Source organism: Columba livia, chromosome 5 (assembly GCF_036013475.1).
Source record: "Columba livia isolate bColLiv1 breed racing homer chromosome 5, bColLiv1.pat.W.v2, whole genome shotgun sequence".
Lineage (NCBI taxonomy): Eukaryota > Metazoa > Chordata > Aves > Columbiformes > Columbidae > Columba > Columba livia.
The window spans coordinates 67654409-67672865 of NC_088606.1; the positions used below are offsets into that span (position 1 = coordinate 67654409).

The 18457-nt window shown below is 55.6% G+C and overlaps 3 protein-coding genes across 7 annotated transcripts in view; 2 read left to right on the forward strand and 1 right to left on the reverse strand.

Annotated features, from left to right (window-relative positions):
* Positions 1 to 13369, forward strand: part of MYRF (myelin regulatory factor) — a 53543-nt gene extending 40174 nt beyond the window's left edge. For 2 of the 3 annotated variants that reach the window (XM_065066347.1, XM_021282500.2), the window contains exons 13-27: positions 196 to 304; positions 1192 to 1301; positions 2494 to 2654; positions 3119 to 3191; positions 3485 to 3573; positions 3751 to 3819; positions 4441 to 4521; positions 6281 to 6366; positions 6861 to 7019; positions 7876 to 8166; positions 8675 to 8762; positions 9027 to 9101; positions 9226 to 9328; positions 9921 to 9995; positions 10716 to 13369. In XM_065066347.1, coding sequence (XP_064922419.1) covers positions 196 to 304; positions 1192 to 1301; positions 2494 to 2654; positions 3119 to 3191; positions 3485 to 3573; positions 3751 to 3819; positions 4441 to 4521; positions 6281 to 6366; positions 6861 to 7019; positions 7876 to 8166; positions 8675 to 8762; positions 9027 to 9101; positions 9226 to 9328; positions 9921 to 9995; positions 10716 to 10802 — 1656 coding nt within the window. In that variant the 3' untranslated portion in view covers positions 10803 to 13369. The remainder of the gene's footprint in view (positions 1 to 195; positions 305 to 1191; positions 1302 to 2493; positions 2655 to 3118; positions 3192 to 3484; positions 3574 to 3750; positions 3820 to 4440; positions 4522 to 6280; positions 6367 to 6860; positions 7020 to 7875; positions 8167 to 8674; positions 8763 to 9026; positions 9102 to 9225; positions 9329 to 9920; positions 9996 to 10715) is intronic. The other variant, XM_065066348.1, reaches the window with a different exon arrangement.
* A 612-nt stretch (positions 13370 to 13981) lies between these two features.
* TMEM258 (transmembrane protein 258) lies at positions 13982 to 14963 on the reverse strand. 2 transcript variants are annotated; one of them, XM_065066495.1, is made up of 4 exons: positions 14839 to 14963; positions 14564 to 14673; positions 14289 to 14437; positions 13982 to 14109 (listed from the first exon to the last, which is right to left on the reverse strand). In XM_065066495.1, the coding sequence occupies exons 1-3, from the start codon at positions 14839 to 14841 to the stop codon at positions 14311 to 14313; spliced, it is 240 nt and encodes a 79-aa protein (XP_064922567.1). In that variant the 5' UTR covers positions 14842 to 14963; the 3' UTR covers positions 13982 to 14109; positions 14289 to 14310. The 2 variants fall into 2 exon arrangements, with proteins under 2 accessions (XP_064922567.1, XP_064922566.1); XM_065066494.1 differs by having other exon boundaries at positions 14263 to 14437.
* On the forward strand, positions 14940 to 18281 carry FEN1 (flap structure-specific endonuclease 1). Of its 2 annotated transcripts, none has more exons than XM_065066435.1 (2): positions 14940 to 15038; positions 16237 to 18281. In XM_065066435.1, exon 2 carries the CDS (start codon positions 16238 to 16240, stop codon positions 17384 to 17386), a length of 1149 nt encoding a protein of 382 aa, XP_064922507.1. In that variant the 5' UTR covers positions 14940 to 15038; position 16237; the 3' UTR covers positions 17387 to 18281. The 2 variants fall into 2 exon arrangements, with proteins under 2 accessions (XP_064922507.1, XP_064922508.1); XM_065066436.1 differs by having other exon boundaries at positions 14999 to 15051.
* The last annotated feature ends 176 nt before the right edge of the window (positions 18282 to 18457 follow it).

An 18457-nucleotide genomic window follows, 5' to 3' on the forward strand; every position in this document is an offset into this window, starting at 1 on the left:
AGGGACTTGTCCAGTGACAAGAACTGGGTATTAACCCCACCGTTTGTCCCCGTGGCCGGTTGGGGCAGCGCTCAGCACCATCTCACAACCGTTTTACTGCAAACCATGGTGGGTTTTGCTGCTTCAAGGTCAGATTTGTGGGAGTTTAGGAAGCAGCACCCCCGCTTAGGAGCTGGTGTGTCTGTTTTGTCGCAGGTGGACACCACGGAGCAGCTGAAGAGGATCTCCCGCATGCGGCTGGTCCACTACAACTACAAGCCGGAGTTTGCGGCCACGGTGGGCATCGACGGTGCCTCGGAGACGGGTACGTGCCCCGTGTCACACCGCGGGGTCCTCTGGGGTCTGCGGCCGACAGCGGCGTTCTGTCCGCGGTGCCGAGCGGCGCTGCCGGGGGCAGCCCCGGGCCAGGGGTGGGAGAGACCGGGCTTCTGATCTAGAAGCTTTTAGTAAAAACTAAAATGACTATTATTTTTAAATATTTATTTAAATATTAAATTAATTATATATTTTATATAAGTATATAAAATATATTTGTATGTCTTTATAAATATATAAATAATGTTACATGTAAATTTTATAATTTCTAATTTATTATTTTGTACTTATAAATTATAATGTAGTATATATTATATATAATACAATACGATATAATATAACATAATATGACATAATATAACATAACATAACATGACATAACATAATATAACATAACGTGACATAATATAATATGACATAATATAACATAATATGACATAACGTGACACAATATAATATGACATAATATAACATAATATGACATAACATGACATAATATAATATGACATGACATAACAATATATAATTTCTAATTTTATACATATATAAAAGTTGTATATAAGGTGTTATAGATATAAATGTAGATATTAAAAGTTAAAGAAGTATACATTAATATATATAGACAAATATAATATTTATTTAAAAATGTAAAGCAACTCCCTCTTTGGGTGGTTTATAGGGCTTCTCCGTGTACCCACCTCTCCCCAGGGGTACTCAGGGCACACATTACACAGGGGGGATGGAAATACCCTTGTGCATGTAATTGGGGAACCAGCTTTATCCGAAGGGTGAGCAGGGTTCCTGCCAACGCCCACACGGCGCGGAGAAGGAGCTCTGGCAGGAGGACCCTGCCCAGAACACCTTGTTCCCGCACAGGCGTCATCGCCCAGGAGGTGCAGGAGATCCTCCCCGAAGCCGTGAAGGACACCGGGGACCTGGTGTTTTCCAACGGGAAGACCCTTGAGAACTTTCTGGTGGTGAACAAGGTCGGTGGCAGCGCGGAGGGGCAGGGAGGGGCTGTTGAACCTGGTTCAAGGGAGTTGCCGAGCTGAAAAACAACACTGGACGAGGGGAAATTGTGATGCCTGGGAAACGTTTCTAAGCCAACACCACCCCTCTGAGCTTCAGCCCTGGCTGGTCCCTCGACGTCAGGAGCAGCAGAGATCGGCAGGGAGGAACCGGCCTGATCTTGGTGAAAAGTTGGCAGCATCTCCCTCAGAACAGGGCTCCTTGTTGGCAGCCTCCTGAGGGGAGGCTCTTAGTCATAATCTCTCCTTTCTCGATAAGATAAGGTGGTTATGTCAAGATAACCCAGAGCACCGGGCTGCCTGACCTCTCCGTCACCTGTGGCAGCCCGTTTGTGGCTCGAGGTGTCGAGGGGACAGCGTCCCATGTCACACACGAGGGGACAGCCTCCCTGAGGGGACAGCCAGCCTCCCAAAGCCACCAGCTCCCTCCTGCATCGCTCTGTCCCAAGTAGGAGCAGCCAGGGCTCAACTTAGTGCCTCTTTTCTCCTTTGTGGAAGCCTCGAGCCCTGCGGTTACATCTCCAGCTGGCAGGAGCTGTCAGAGTGACGTTTTCTGTCCCATCTGCCCGTGGCCAGGCCATTGCTGTCCCATGTTCTCCTCCTCGGGCCACAGCTCAGCAGCTGGAGACCTTCTGATCTCTGAACTGCCTGAAAGGAGCTTGGAGCCAGGGGGGGTCGGGCTCTGCTCCCCAGGAACAAGCGCCAGGAGCAGAGGAAACGGCCTCAAGTTGCACCAGGGGAGGTTGAGGTTGGATGTGGGAACAATTTCTTGCCCAAAGGGCTGTGGGGCATTGAACAGGCTGCCCAGGGCAGTGCTGGAGTCACCATCCCTGGAGGGTTGGACAGACGGACATGAGGTTCTCGGGACATGGGGCAGTGCCAGGGCTGGGGGAACAGTTGGACTCTAATCTTGAGGGGCTTTTCCAACCAAAACGATTCTATGATTCCATGGTATCTCTTGTTCTTGCGCCCAGGGGCTGTAGAAATCTGGATGTGCCATGTTGGATGATTCTCGAGCCCCAGAGCCAGGTGTTTTGTGGCCTTTCCCCTGGGACAGGGCATGGGCGAGCTGTCAGGGCCACCAGACCCGTGGGAGCAGGAGTTCCTCCATGTGCCGGACCACTTAATCTTCCAACCTCTTCCCTGGCAGGAGCGCATCTTCATGGAGAACGTGGGAGCCGTGAAGGAGCTTTGCAAGCTGACTGACAACCTGGAGACCCGCATCGACGAGCTGGAGAGGTGGAGTCACAAACTGGCCAAGCTCAAGCGGCTGGACAGCATGAAGTCAACCGTGAGCTCTGGGGCGTTCAGGTACGGGCTGAGGGCATGGGAGCAACGTGGAAATTGTCCTTTTTTGAGCCCAAACAGCCCTGAGCGACAGCTCAGCTTGGGAAAGGGGAGATGGGAAGGAATTATAGGGTGTTGGCCATTGTCGTTTGGCCTGGGGTAGATTCTAGGAGCTGAGATTGGTGAGACAGGTCTGACACACACATACCAGCCCAAAACACACCAGTATTAAATTGTCTCCTGGTTTCCCTAGAGAAAGTGAATGGCATTTTCAGGACAAAGAGTTTCTCATGCTTGCAAAACTATGACACTGAGCTCATGTAGGTTTTGGGGTAGAATTCAGGCTCTCTGGGCAATGACCCTGAGCAGATGAAGTGACAGGGGTCTGTGACTGTCACACAGAGATCCCCCCATACCAGAAATCCCGGCAACCTCCCCGAGCGCTGTCCCTGCACAGCTCAGCCCTGTTCCTCCTTTTCTCCTCGCAGCCAAACTGGGAGCCAGTTCAGCCGCACGGGAAGCGTCCCCCACAAAAAGAGACCCCACAAAGTAGCCAGCAAGGTAAGAAATTGCTCCCAAAGGAGCGATGCTACATGGGGGAGGGTGGTTTGTCCAAGAATGGTTGTCTGCGTGGTCCTCATGCATTTTCTTACATGTTCTGCAGAGGAAGAGACCCTATCTATTCCCTTTTATTGTTCCATCCCTAATGAAGCTGTTATCTGGCTTCTGCTCGGCAGGGTTCAGGGTTTGCAGGGGAGGAGGAATTGAGTGTGAGATGGGCTGGTTGGGCTCTGTGTGAGGATGGGAGCGCTATGGAGTCTGGAATTTATTTTTGGGGTGTTTTTCTCTTGCAGTCCCCATCGGTTGTCCCGGAACAGGCCTGCATCAGCCAGCGCTTCCTGCAGGGCACCATCATCGCCCTGGTCGTCATCATGGCGTTCAGGTGAGGTCTCCGGCTCATCGGTTCGCCCCACACCATCCCTGGGCTGTGCGGTGAGGGAACGTGAACCTGCGGCTTCATTCGTGGACTGAAATTCAGAAGCAGATCAGTCCCTCAATGTGTCCCTTGCCCCGTGCCTGTCCTCAGCCCGTACCTTTCTCTTTGTTGTTTTTCTTCCAGTGTGGTGTCCATGTCCACGCTCTACGTGCTGAGCTTGCGCAGCGAGGAGGATCTGGTGGATATCGAGGGGTTGGTGCCTCTGGGCTCGGTGGGAGGGATGCGGTGACCGGGAAAAAGGGGTTTGAATCACAGAAAACCAGCCACTGTGGGGTTACTGAGCGCGGTTCCAGGGAGTCAAGCTGTCAAGCCAACCAAACATGTCGCAGTTTAATTATCTGGAGCGAGAAGTGAGGAGCAGAGGAGGAAAAGGAAATATGCCGCTGTTTGGCTGCTCACAAAGCCGTTCATGGCCGCTCTGAATGTTCTTCGGAGTAAAACAGCGTCGCCACACAGTTTGCAGTGGGGCTGGACCAGTCTGTTCTGGGCAGGAGTTTTCCTCTGCAAACAGTGGTTTTAGTGTGGATTGAGCACTGGGGGAATGGCCCCAGCGTCACTTCGGGCACATTTCGCTCCTTGGGGGCCTCGCGGTACCAGATAACGAGTCTCTTTTTCTCTCTCTCTTCTTCCTTTCCTGTTTCTCTCCCTCCTCTTCTGGTTGCATTTTTCATCCAACCCATTTTTCTTTCCGCTTTCTCTTTAATTTTCCAATTCTTGTCTTTTCATTTCCATTACCTTCCACATCCTCTTTTAATTTCTCTTTGTCCTCCCCATCTCCTCCCGACCTCCCCACCTCCGTCCCGTGCCCCGTAGCTCTTTTGCCGTGCCCACCGCCTGTCTCCTGGCCCTCTTTCGGCACAGGGGCCCTGGGGTGCCGGTCGCTCTATGTCCACGGTATGTTACTGTTTCCTTATCCCACTATTTAATTGCTGCATCCCTTAATTCCTCTTCTTTTTTCCATCCACACCGCAGAAAAACAAGAACCTTCAGCTACATTGAAAGCAAAGAAAGGGATATGAATATATCTCAGCAAGTGGGAGTCCAGAAAGAAGGATTACAGACCTGGTCAGGAAGGGGGGATTAGGATTAGGAGATAGAAGAACCAATTAATCCAAAACTAAATAAAGAAATTACATACTACAAGCAAAGCAGGAGCTTTGGGAAGAGCGGAGGGAGTATGCAAAATGATGAAGACTTTGAAGAATTAGCCAAAGCGCTGTTCCTACCCTCTCTTCATATATGAGGGAGCTTTGTTGTGGGGGGTCACTCTCAAGTACAGGACAGAAAAAAAACCCTAAATTATCTATTTTTATGAGCCATCAGCGCTGGGAATGTTTGGAAAGGTCCTGAGGAGGGAAAGCTGAGTAAAGTAGGTAAAGCGCCTGGATGAAGGGATGTGCGGGGCTGCTGCAAAATACGTCCCTTAAAAGAAAAACAAACCATCCCTGTCTTTCAGCACCCTTCGAATAAAACCCTGCATAAAAAGCAGTGGAAAATGCAATTAATTTGTTCTTCTAAGAGCTCCACAATGGGGTGTTCACAGGAAACTATTAAAGAAGGAATTGCAAGACAAAGCCAGGAAGGGAGAGCGGTGACGAGTGGGGGAACGTGAGGGACAGGGGAGGGTTTTGGCTGGGCTGAGGGTTAATTCCAGAGGCTGGTGCCCACATTCCCACCAGGAGACCCAGCATTGGGTGTCCTTCCACTAGAAAGAGAAATGTAATAAGAGAAGTCTTGCAGGTGACAAAGTGTTTTGATTCCTCTAAATGAGTGAAAGCTCCGTTTATCTGTGAGAAACCTTGAGCGGTGCTGAGGGGAGAGACAAGATGTGGGCACAGGACGAGGAAAACGTGGGGCTGGTCAAACTGAGCCGCTCCTGGGCCTGGGGAGGGTCTGGGCAGGTAAAATCGTACACGTCTTTGGTAGGAACTCAGGACAAATTCCTGCTCAGCGGGCAGGTGCAACCCCTGAAGGACAGGGCCTGGGTTTATCACATATCTCCTGGGGTTATCCCGTATCTCCGTAGGCAGTCACAGGTGCCCAGAAATCGTGTTGCTGAGGGTTCCTGTGCAGATGGGGGACAAGCAGCCCCGGGCAGCGGTTCCTCCCTCCACATCTGCCTCAGCTCTGAGCCGCGGAGCTGCAGCGAAACCACCGAGGTTCCGTGGAGTGAAGCTGGGTGGGATGGTGCGTGTTTCTCAGAACAACAAAGCGAGGAACAGTTTGTCTCCAAGAGATAAGGGGCACCTCCCAGAAGGGATGGTGAGCGCCTGGAGCCCGTTATGGCTTAATATTTTGAGATCAGAGAGTATAAATCCACCCCGGAGATGGCTGCTGGGATTCAAACGCACTGAGCGCACCCTGTGCCACCACGAGCATCGAGGGAGTGTGGCTGGTGTCCTCTGAACCCTCTGGCTTCACCCTGCCAGACGTGGGGCTGCCACACGATGTGCTGGGACGTTTTCCGGCTCTCCTCGCTGTCTCTGTGCCTTGCTGCCTCTCTCCTGCCGTTCTTGTCCCAGCTCACTGCAGCCTCTGCTCCTCACCCCTGTGCTGCTCCGCCGCCCGCTCGCCGCCCCAGCCGCGTCTCTCTGCCAGTGACCCCGTTGAACCCCGTGCTGGAGGTTTTCACCCGCGTTTTTCTGCGTTTCAGGTCGAGCCAGAATGTCGATAAAACGCAGCTGGTGCGATCCACGGCCGCGTCAGACGGAACCGGTGGCAGGACCCCCACGCACCACGGTAGGTGGACATGGTGACGGCTCCGTCTCTGCAAACACCTGAAAGGAGCTTGGAGCCAGGGGGGTCGAGCTCTGCTCCCCAGGAACAAGTGATGAGAGGAAACGGCCTCAAGTTGCACCAGGGGAGGTTGAGGTTGGATCTGGGGAACAATTTCTTCCCCAAAGGGCTGTGGGGCATTGGAACAGGCTGCTCAGGGCAGTGCTGGAGTCACCATCCCTGGAGGGCTGGACAGACGGACATGAGGTTCTCAGGACATGGGGCAGTGCCAGGGGTGGGGGAACGGGTGGACTCGATGATCTCGAGGGGCTTTTCCACCCAAAATGATTCTATGGGCCGTGGTGCGGGTGGTGAACGTGGCTGCTCCCCTGTGCCAGGACCGTTCTGTTTCCCTGCTGGAAGGTGCTGGGGCTCTGGTTTTGCGGGAGGGATGTCGGGGACACTTGGCGCTGCTCCTGCTCAATGTCCCTCCACGTGTCCCTGCTGTTTCCCCGCAGTCCCAGAGGACACACATGACTTATCCTTCATCTTACCCGGTCCCGGCGTGCTCGCCTGCTTCAGCCCCCCGTGTTTCTCCGTCTGCTGCTCCGCTGCTCCCACCAACATCTCTGTTGTCCCCTCTGAGACCAGTCCCACTCGTGCCACTAACCGGACGGGTAAGTACCAGTCCAGACACCCCGGAGATGCTGGTACAACACTGAGCTGCGTCTGTCCCACCTCGTGTCCCCGGCCCCTCTCACCTCCTCTCCTCCCACTGCACGTTGCGACAAGGACCCTTCAAAACGCGTTGGGTTTGCTCCGCACCACGGAGTCCACAGCACTGCCAGCACAAGGTCAGGAGCAGCTTTGTTTGCTCCCTCACATGCCTGTGTGACCACGAAAGCAAATGGCACCTGGGGTGCGTGAGGAAGAGTGCGGTCAACAGGTCAAGGAGGTGAATCCCCCTGCTTTGCCCTGTTGGGGCCACATCTGGCGTTGTGTGTCCAGTTCTGGGCTCCCCAGTTTAAGAAGGACAAGGAATTACTGTAGAGAGTCCAGCACAGGGACACAAAGATGCTGAGGGGTCTGGAGCATCTTTGTGATGCGGAGACACTGAGAGAGCTGGGGCTGTTGAGCTGGAGAAGCTGAGAGGGATGTGATCAATGGATCAGTATCTCAGGGTGGGTGTCAGAGGATGGACCAGACTCTGTTCAGTGGTGCCCAACGCCAGGGTGAGGGGCAACGGGCACAGACTGAAACACAGGAGGCTCCATGTGAACGTGAGCAGAAACGTCTTTGCTGGGAGGTGCCAGAGCCTGGCCCAGGCTGCCCAGAGCGGCTGTGGAGTCTCCTCTGAGACATTCAACCCCCTGGGATCCTGTGTGATCTGCTCTGTGATCCTGCATGAGCAGGTGGGGCTGGGGATCTACAGAGGGACCTTCAGCCCCACCCATCCCGTGGTTCTGTGATTCCAAGTGCTGCCGGCCTCTCTCTGCCTCTCACCACCACTTTTCTCTCCCCTTTTCTCCACAGACCAAAGCCAGACCTCCCTCCAGCCGGTGACAAACATCAAAGCCAAATCCAGGGGCATGGCCGGGAAAGCCGCCTCCTACGCCAAGTGGCCCAAGACCCCTGACAGGTCTCAGAGCTTCGGCAGCCCCGCCGCCAGCCCCTCCGCCCCCTTCACCCACCTCCAGGCCAAAGCCAAGTCCGTGTCCCAGCTCTGGCTCCCCCGCAGCAGCTCCGCGCTGGGCCAGCGGCAGCGGCGCAGCCTCCGGCAGCCGGCGAGCGAGCGGCCGCACACCGAGCAGCCCGGCACGGACGGTAGGTGAACCCGGTTTGCTTCCCTCCCTACAGTGGCACCAGAGTCCTGGCTTCTCTCCTCAACCACCTGGATCTCGCTGTGTCCCCACCCTGTGGTCTGTTTGCCACCAGTTCTCCCAGTGCAGCCAGATTCACCTTCCAGCCCTGCCCTTCCTCTTCCTCCTCGCTGCCCTTTCTGGCCGTATAAACCAGTTGCTGGTTCCCTCCTGAGGCTGCTGTACCAGCATCTCCGTTCTCACCCCCATCTCGGCTTGCTCAGCCATTTCTGTATCAGATCGAGAGGAATAAGTGCACAAATTCGGTTGTGCTGGCGGCAGAGAGGAGTGTTGATGGCCAGCAGCTGGCACAGCCTGGGGCACATCCCATACCTGGACATGGCATTAGGGCTGGTTTATAGAGTCACACAATCACTTTGGTTGGAAAAGCCCCTCAAGATCATTGAGTCCAACCAGCGTTCCCAGCTGCCATAGCTTTGCTGTTCCTAAATAGTCCATTTTTCTCCCCACAGGGCCAGTCCCGGTGCTGAGCTCCGTCCGGATCCTGGAGATCGACCTGCCCATCCAGCCCCAGCACTGCGCAGCCGCCGGGACGTGCAGGTGAGCGGGGCCGGGGCTGCAGCCCCTCGGGAGCTCTGGGGGAAGCTGCTCCTGGAGCCTCGGGCTGTTTTCTGCTTCACCCTGTGCTGCTTTTCGGCCAGAGGAGCTGAGGCTCCGAGTCCTTCCCAAAATTGCGTTTCGTGACGTGCTCGACCTGGGGAAGCAGCCTGGGAAGCTGTTCCCTCTAAAGTCTGAGCCCAAGACAAAGTTGGGGTCCTGTCCTGGCCATCTCGGGGAGCTCTGACGCTCTCTCTGTGTCCCCAGGGCTGGAAACGTCACCTACCGCATCCCTGTCAGCCAGCTCACGGCCGTGAACACCAACCTGACCCTGGAGATGAAGTGAGTGCGCAGGGCTCGTCTCTGGGCTGTTTGGGTCCCCCTGAAGTCACGTGGACCCTGCGCTGTGTGGCCGCGGTGTCCCTGTGCAGGGACAGCAGGGTGTCAGCATCTCTTCTCTCCCCAGCTCCTCCTCTGCCGTGTCCGTCTCCCTCTGTGGCCTCGTCTCCAGCGACCCGTGCCAGGACAGCGCCAGCACCAACAGCTCCAGCGACGCCGCAGACGCACAGGTACAGCTCAGAAAATAAATCCACGCACCTCGCGTCATCCCAGAGCGATGCTGACCCGCCGGGAGGGAGAAACGGCCCCAGGTTGCGCCAGGAGAGGTTGAGGTTGGATCTGGGGAACAATTTCTTCCCCAAAGGGCTGTGGGGCATTGGAACAGGCTGCCCAGGGCAGTGCTGGAGTCACCATCCCTGGAGGGCTGGACAGACGGACATGAGGTTCTCAGGACATGGGGCAGTGCCAGGGGTGGGGAACGGTCGGACTCAATGAGGGGCTTTTCCAACCTAAATGATTCTGTGATCCTTTATTTCTACCCCGCCCAACTCCCCACGAGCCCCAGGACGGGGCTCACACGCGGAGCTGTGCGCTGCCGTAACGCATCCCAACAAAATCTCTTCGGGGGAAGCCGGGATTTTGCAGCTCTGTGCGTGTGGAACCCGCGTCAGACCCTTCTCCCCTCGAGTTTCGCCTCGCCCCGCTCAGCCCAGCTCCGTTCTGCCCTCGGGGACGTCGTTCCCCCCTCGACAGCACGTGGCTGTGGCTCCTCGACAGGGAGAACGTGCCCGGTGCTCAGCCTCCTCTCTCCTCTCTCCTCAGGACTCCACGCACCGCTGGCCCCTGGTCATGTTGGCTTTCCAGGAGTTCACCTACCACTTCAGAATCGCGCAGCCGGTGAGTACCAGCACCTCCTGCCTCTTTCCTCTTGTCCGGGGCTGAGCAGGAGAGCGATGCGGCCACAGAACCCTTTCTGGTTGGAAAAGATCGAGTCCAATCGTTCCCCATGGCAGGTTTAGCGGCCACATTGCGCCGAGAGCCCTGTCACAGCCGTCACCTTCCGCAGTGACACAGACAGCTCTGCTTTCTGGTTAGAATGTTTTCTGAGTGTACTAGTAAACCCCAAATAGTTGGTTTTACTGGTATTCTTGTTCTAGCACTGTGCTGTTTTCTACCAGCCTACATGTTTATAAACTCCGCCAAACGGGTAACGTGTTTTTCTCTCTGTGTTTAATAGCAAATACATTTAACTCATTATAAATGGGCATTTTATGCTTACTAACTTTTTAAAAACAGATGAAAAATATCCTCTCAAAGACTGATAGGTTAATTTTAGTTTTGAAAATACTAGACATTTATACAGGCCTAAAATTACATTCCACCCTTTGAAGGCAACCGCGAGGCTCATGTGGCCCCTGGAGAAAATGAGTTTGACACCCCTGCCTTAAGGTGAAAACCTTGACTGTATCAAAAAGGCGGCTTTAATATGAAATGTACTCTTGAACACCTTCTGCAGTGACACAGACAGCGGGAGGATGATTTTTCTCTGCCCCAGCGCATAATTCACACCCCAAATGTGTCCCACTCCCCTCTACAAGCTCTTTGTGTCTCTCCCAGGGCCAAGCCAACTGCAGTTCTGCTCCCGAGCACCTGGGACGCCTTTTCACCGACTATTATTTCCAGTTCTACTGGCTCTGTGAGTGAGTCCTGGCAGCACCAGCACCCTCGCACCGGAGAGAGGAACTGGTGACACTGGGGACACTCCCGCCCACCCTCCTCCGCTCGCCCCCGGCTCCCCGTGGGACGTGGAGCCGGTTTGGTCGCAGCCGGTGCCACCAGCACCAAAGCGCACGCAGAACGTAGGACATAAACCACAAAAAACCACGACCGGCCCCCTTGGACCTCCCGGGGTCACCTCGCAACATCCCACACCACCCCAAATATCCCTCTCTGTCCCTTTACGGGGACGCTTGTGTCCCCTGTCGATTCTCCCTCCCCGCACGACACTGGATTTGGAAGCGTCGCACCGGACCGGCTGCGGGCGGTGGCTCCGTCCCGCGCTGGTCCCCGTTGTGCCACGCCAGTTTCTTCACAAACACTGGAATTTGCTCGACACTGGAGCCCTTTTCCCAGCGCGGAACGCCGGAGTTTGGCCTGGAAAAGGCGCCGCTGTGCCTGGTCCTACTGGAAGTCGTACACTGGAGTTGCTGCTCCTCCTGTTGGCTCCACAGAGCCCCGGGGACCCTGGACTGTCCTCTGGGGACACGAGAAGGTGCAGCTTCAACGTCAGCCCCATCTGTCCCCTCCTCACTGTTCTCTTCGCTTTCATCATCTCCAATCTGGACGGATCGACTCCGGAACCCCCCAAACGCCGCTGCGGAGGCCGTGCCACGCGTGGGGACGCTCGGGAGAAAAATCACCTGCGTTCATGCCGTGGGACCTGCTTAATATTTGGCCGCCTGGTCGGTTCTCAGGTCACTGCGGCCACCTCTGCCCAGATGTGCGGGAGCGAGGCCACCAGCAGAGCCCAGCTGGGGACACCGAGGTGGCTCCACCACGTCCCCAGCCATCGGGTCCCCACTGCGGGGACGGCAGCGACCGGACCGTCATTGTCACTTGCAAAGCAGTTTTGTTGAGTCTATTTGGGGTATTTTACTGTTACAAGTTCTTAACTTGCTAAACTACTGAACTGTATTTGGATTTTGATTTTTTAAGCCGTGTAAATGGGTCTCGTAATCCCGTCCCTTCTGAGCTGCGCGTGTGGCACAGGAAACCACCGTGGTCACTGAGCTCAGCTGGGCCGTGCCAGACCCGGTTCCAGGTGACATCAGCGTTTCTGGAGGCTGAGCCTAAACCAGGTCCTGAGGTCTGAGCTGTACTTTTTTGTAACCCAGAGAGATTCTTCCTCCGGGAACCCTCCTCTCCCTTCTCTGGGGACAGTTTTCTCTCCTGTCACCGCAGCTCAGAACTCGTTGCAGCGAAGCGGCCGCAGCTCGGTGGTTCCCTGTGACACCAACAGGACGCAGCGTCTGTGCTGCCAAAACCGCTTTGTTTTTAGGGCGGTTTCAGGTCAGATCTTCGTCCCTGACCCCCCCACATGTACATCTTGTCCCACTGCGAGGAAAAAAAACACATCTGGAGGGGGAAGAATCAATCCAATCGCCAGAAACGCACTGCGAGCAGCAGCCGGAGAGGAGATGGAGCCTCTCGGGTGTCCCTGCGATGGGGTTCACAATGCCCCCCGCAAACCAAGTGCCTGAAGGGCAACAGGAAAAGCTTTTAGTGCCTTTTTTCTGCTAAACGGGACTGCGAGGGACCGGTGGGTTCCCCCCATGTGCCTCAAAACCGGTGGCCAGGTCACTCACGAACAACTCGAGGGCGAAGTCCAGCGTGACCCACGCGCGCTGTTGCGCAGCCGCGGGCTGACGGCAATCCTCGCCACCAAAAGAGGGGAAAATGCAGTTTTTAGCATCTAATATCGCGATATTGGTCTTTTGTCTTAAAATGCGTCACAAAACATACACCAGTTCCAGCAGCCGCTGCGCAGCGAGGAGCTCCGAAGGGTTTTGTCACAACAGAAGAGGCGCAGGATTGCTTCTGCACCTGCGGGAACAGCCGTTTGCATCAATTCCCCCCCAAAAAAAGGTGTTTTGGCCCAAACTGAAGATGCGTTTCCCCATCCCCAATCAGTAACACGAGAATTAACAATCAGGCCTCGCCCTGCACGGGACGGAGGGAGCGCTGAGCCGGAGTTTGGGGCAAATCCGCCCTTTTCGCTGGGAACTCGACGCTTCGTCGTCTCTCTCGACACCCTTGGCAGGAAAGGAGCGCGGAAACGAGGCCAAACTTTGGCTGTTTCGGAGTTTGTTTCAAAAGCAAATTCGCAAACGTTCTGTCCTACCGCTAGAGCTTAAAGCCTGTAAATAGAGACTACGCCTCCGCTGCGAGAATTAAGCAAAAACAACAAGTAAAGCACTAATTTGTTTGGTTTAAATGTTGCCGTCACAGCTTTAATCACTGTATATTGCCAGCGAGTTTGTAGTCGCATTCGTAGCAGGTTATTATTGATCATCGTTTTTTATTTGTGGGGAACAAGCGTGGTTTTCCCTCCTTTCTTTTCTGACTTATATTTATATTTTGCTGAATTTCGAGTGCTGAATCTCTAGATTCCTCACTTTGGGTTGGTTTTGTTTGGCTTATTTAGACTTTGTTTTATGCTGGAGGTAAATATGCCCGTATAAATAAATATATAAATACTGCTTTGTATCCAAGGGCGGCTCCTGGCACGTTCCTCCCTCTGCAACAAGAGGTTATAAAAGTGCTTCCCACGAGACGGAGGAACCGCGGCGTCGTTAATCAGCGGGAGCCTGCAGGTCAGAACAGGCTGCGGCTGCTACGGGGCATATTTTCCAACAGGTAGTAAAATAAAGCACTTGTTACTCACATCTCAGAGGTTGGGGCATCTGCAGAGGGAAAACTTCCTTCCCAGACAAATTAGGACTTTACCTGTTGAATTTCAGATGTTGAGATCTGGCTTTGAAAAGCTGGGCTACAAAGTCAAAGCTATCTCTAAAAATAGTCAGGCACGCCGTAAATAAACGAGGAGTAAATAAAGGGAGCACCACAAAGCTGCTGTTTGGGGATGAGAACAGGCAGATCCCACCAGAAAAAAGGGTGTGGGAACACGACGGTGCCAAAGGTCGAGCTTAGGGAGGTGGGGCAGGATGAGGAAGAAGTGGGAAGTGCTCGATTCCTGGAGTTTGGCTGCACGAGGTGACACTGAAACGTCCGTACACGGACGTGGAAAACTGTGATAACCATGGGGCCCATCCCCAGCTGCTGATATCAAAGTGGTTTAGAAAAAGATATCTAAAGACAAACCCTTGTGCATCACGGATCCAGTTTTATTCAGGTATGGTTTGCTTGGCTGGCAGAGAACGGTCCGTGCCTGATACACGTTCTGTTGGTGAAGTAGAAAAGAAATACAAAACGAGGTTCTGGGGCTCCACACCTGGAAGCGAACAAGAGATGGAGTTGGTGAGACAACGTCCCCCGTTGGAAGCCATTTCCACGTCCTGAATTCGGCTCAGGACTCTGTACAGAGCGGCTGCTGACGCCTCCCGCACCCCCCGCGCCCCGCCGGGCGCTGGGACCCGGAGCTCACAGCAGCGGGACGCTCCCGGGCGGTACCGGCCGCTCCGCGGGCTGGGCCTCACACGTAGATCCCGACCCAGAGCAGCAGAAACAGGACGCCGAAGCCCATGAAGAGCGACGCCACCAGCGAGATCAGCAGCTCCTTGTAGATGTCCCGCGTGTACTTGGTAGAAGTCACTTCATAGCTGCGGCCCGGGGGTTAAGGCGGGAACGGCGGCCCAGGGGAGGGGACCCCCCATTTCCCTCCAACCCCTCCATCTTCACCCCGAACCCCCCTCCCCGTCTCCCTCCCGCCTCCAGCCTGGGGATACACGAAGAACCAGGCGGTGAAGAACATGCCGATGGCCAGCAGCACCACGGTGAGGTGCGGGAACACGGCGGGGTTCACCGGGCTGGTGTATCTGCTCATGGCCTCCAGCTCCTGCGGGGACAGGGACACGGTGAGCGGGACCCCGGGCCTGGACCGGCCGCCAACCGCGGTCCCCAGTTCCGGCTTCCGCTCACGGCCCCTGACCGCAGCTCCAGGCCCCTGTCGCCACCCGGTCCCCTGTCGCCACCCGGTCCCCTGTCGCCACCCGGTCCCCACCATGTCGCCAGGTCGCGGTTCCCCCTCCGCTCCGCTCCGCTCCGACACGTCGCCTCCCGCTCCCGCCGCCGGAAGCGGAACGAAGCGAGCGGGCGCGGGGCACGCCGGGATAGGTGGGCGGGGCGAGCGGGAGCCGCTCTCTATTGGCTGCAGGCGGCTCCCGGCGGGCACTGCGGCTGGAGCGCGGGAGCGGACGGCGGGTAATGGCGGCCGGTGGGACCCGGGGGGAAACGGCGGTTCAGGGGAGTCTGGGGGGTAATGGAGGCTGAGGGGAGAATGAGGCGAGAAGGGAGCGGGGAATAATGGCGGCTAAGCGAGGATGAGGCGGACCCGGGAGGGATAGTGGTGGCTGCGGTGAGAATCCCAGGATGTCAGGGGCTGAAGGGCCCTGGAGAGCCCATCCAGTGCAATCCCCCATGGAGCAGGAACACCCAGATGAGGTTACACAGGAAGGTGTCCAGGCGGGTTGGAATGTCTGCACAGAAGGAGACTCCACAACCCCCCTGGGCAGCCTGGGCCAGGCTCTGGCACCCTCACCGGGAACAAGTTTCTTCTCAGATTTAAGTGGAACCTCCTGTGTTCCAGTTTACACCCATTGCCCCTTGTCCTGTCACTGGTTGTCACCCAGAAGAGCCTGGCTCCATCCTCCTGACACTCCCCCTTTAGATATCTGGAAACATGAATGAGTCCCCCCTCAGTGTCCTCTTGTCCAGCTCCAGAGCCCCAGCTCCCTCAGCCTTTCCTCACACGGGAGATGCTCCACTCCCTTCAGCATCTTGGTGGCTGCGCTGGACTCTCTCCAGCAGTTCCCTGTCCTGCTGGAACTGAGGGGCCACAGCTGGACACAATATTCCAGATGCTGCCTCACCAGGGCAGAGCAGAGCGGGAGGAGAAGGGGAGAATGATGGAAGGAGGGCAGGGAATGGTGTGTTGAGGGAGGCAGAAGAGGGGATAATGGCAGGGCTGGGGAGGCTGCAGCTGGGAGATGTGAGGGGGGGCGGGGGTAATGGTGAAGCTGAGAACAGCTGGAAAGGGGGTGGAGGGGTGAAAGGTCACAATGGGGCTGGGAGAGGGGAGGGTGATGGGAGAGGCTGAGGTACAGAGGGGGTAACGATGGGGTTGAGGGTGTAATACTGGGCTGCAGGAGGCTGAGGTGAGGGGGGATGGGGGTGTAATCGTGAGCTGGGGGAGAGTGAGGTGAAGGGGGGATGAGGGGTCTGTGTTGGCTGGGGGAGGCCGAGGCTGGGAGCAGGATGACAGCAGCTAGTGCAGCCCATGGGCTGATGGTTTGTAGCCACCTCCCTTTGGTCCCCAGTCCTTGGGTGCTGCCCCACAGCCCAGCATCCCCCGCCCTGCACCCCACACGCTGACCCCAGCACCCCCTTTTCCTCTCCCCAGGATGGGAATCCATGGCCTGGCCAAGCTCATTGCCGACGTGGCTCCCGGGGCCATCCGGGAGAATGACATCAAGTCTTATTTCGGCCGCAAGGTCGCCATCGACGCCTCCATGAGCATCTACCAGTTCCTGATCGCCGTGCGGCAGGGAGCCGAGGTGCTGCAGAACGAGGAGGGCGAGACCACCAGCCACCTGATGGGCATGTTCTACCGCACCATCCGCATGGTGGAGAGCGGCATCAAACCCGTTTACGTCTTCGACGGCAAACCCCCCCAGCTGAAATCGGGGGAGCTGGCGAAGCGAACGGAGCGGCGGGCTGAGGCCGAGAAACACCTGCAGGAGGCTCAGGAGGCCGGAGAGGAGAACAACATCGAGAAGTACAGCAAGAGGCTGGTCAAGGTGACCCAGCAACACAATGACGAGTGCAAGAAGCTGCTGACGCTGATGGGGATCCCCTACCTGGAGGCGCCAGGGGAGGCAGAAGCCAGTTGCGCTGCCCTGGTGAAGGCCGGGAAGGTTTACGCGGCTGCCACGGAAGACATGGACTGTCTGACCTTCGGCAGCCCCGTCCTGATGCGGCACCTCACGGCCAGCGAGACCAAGAAGCTGCCCATCCAGGAGTTCCACCTGAACCGGATCCTGCAGGACTTGGGCCTGACCTGGGAGCAGTTTGTGGATCTGTGCATCCTCCTGGGCTGCGACTACTGCGAGAGCATCCGCGGCATCGGGCCCAAGCGCGCCGTGGAGCTCATCAAGGAGCACAAAACCATCGAGAAGATCGTCCAGCAGATCGACACCAAGAAATACCCTCTGCCCGAGAACTGGCTGCACAAAGAGGCCCAGAAGCTCTTTCTGGAGCCCGACGTGGTTGACCCCGACGCCGTGGAGCTGAAGTGGACGGAGCCCAACGAAGAGGAGCTCGTCCGGTTCATGTGCGGGGAAAAACAGTTCAACGAAGAGCGGATCCGCAACGGGGTGAAGCGGCTGAGCAAGAGCCGGCAGGGCAGCACGCAGGGCCGGCTCGACGACTTCTTCAAGGTGACGGGCTCCATCACCTCGGCCAAGCGCAAGGAGCCCGAGACCAAGGGCTCGGCCAAGAAGAAAGCCAAGACCAACAATGCCACGGCCACCAAGGCCAAAAAGGGAAAATAACCCGACCGGGTGAGCGCAAACCACCGCGCGGGGGGTTTATGCTTAACCGGGAATTTTTAGGCTGATAACAAACATTTTTTCTGTCCCGCATGTTAGCGCTAGGCAGGATGGTGCTCGAGTGCTTCGCCACAAGGTTAGTGACTCTGAGAAGCCTCTTCTCACGCAGCAAGGGGAGAAATGAGCTGAAACAAGGGCGGTTTGGGGGTTTTGGGGAGCAGGGAACTGGGGAGCGGCATTCAGCAGTTCCAAACTTTGGCCACAGGGAGCAGAGGATACCCGGCAGTTAAAGAGAGACGCTGATCGCAACCACGGTCTCTGATATATTACCAGAAAATCAAATTTGAACAGCTCGAGAGCGCAGCAGGAGCTGGTAATAAAGAGATTTTTCTGCCTGACGCACTCCACCCAAAAGGAAACGGGTACGAGGAGAAACTGGGGCGATGCGCGCAGGAGTTGGGGAGGAGATGTGAAATAATGAGGTAAACGCCTCCCTTTAACAAGGTTCAGGTCTGGGTTCTGCCCTCCCTTAGTGTACTTGCTTCTCTTTGTGCCAAAAAGAAAATCAATTAATTTTAATCCCAATTCCAGCAAAATTTTGCCCCCTGTTAGTGCATAAGCTGAGAACAGCTGGGCTGAGCTTAGAGCCCTCAGAGCCTGATTTTGCTGCTGGGTTCTGGTTTATGGTTAAAAATGAAACCTCAGACAGAAACCCATTCCCTCTCTGACGTTGTGATCCACCCTCTTGTCACACACCCCAGACAGGGCCCGGGCTGAGGAAAGAATGACACTGTCCCCTTTTTTCCTTAGTTTATTTTATTGTGTATCTTGCATAGTCTTTTCCTCTTGTCAAAGCGATGTGCTTGGTTTTGTTTTCAGAATAAAGTTTATACACAAATCTGATGTTTCCCATTCTCTGGAGAGGCGGCTTAAACCTTGTTGGTGAAGGTGAGGAAGAAGATCCGGGTTTTCCAGGGCAATTTGTTAGTGACAACAGCCCAGGGCTCGAGCACAGGTCTGAAAAGAGAAGATTCAAGATTTAATCCTGGTGTTAACAGCAACTTTTGGATGTTT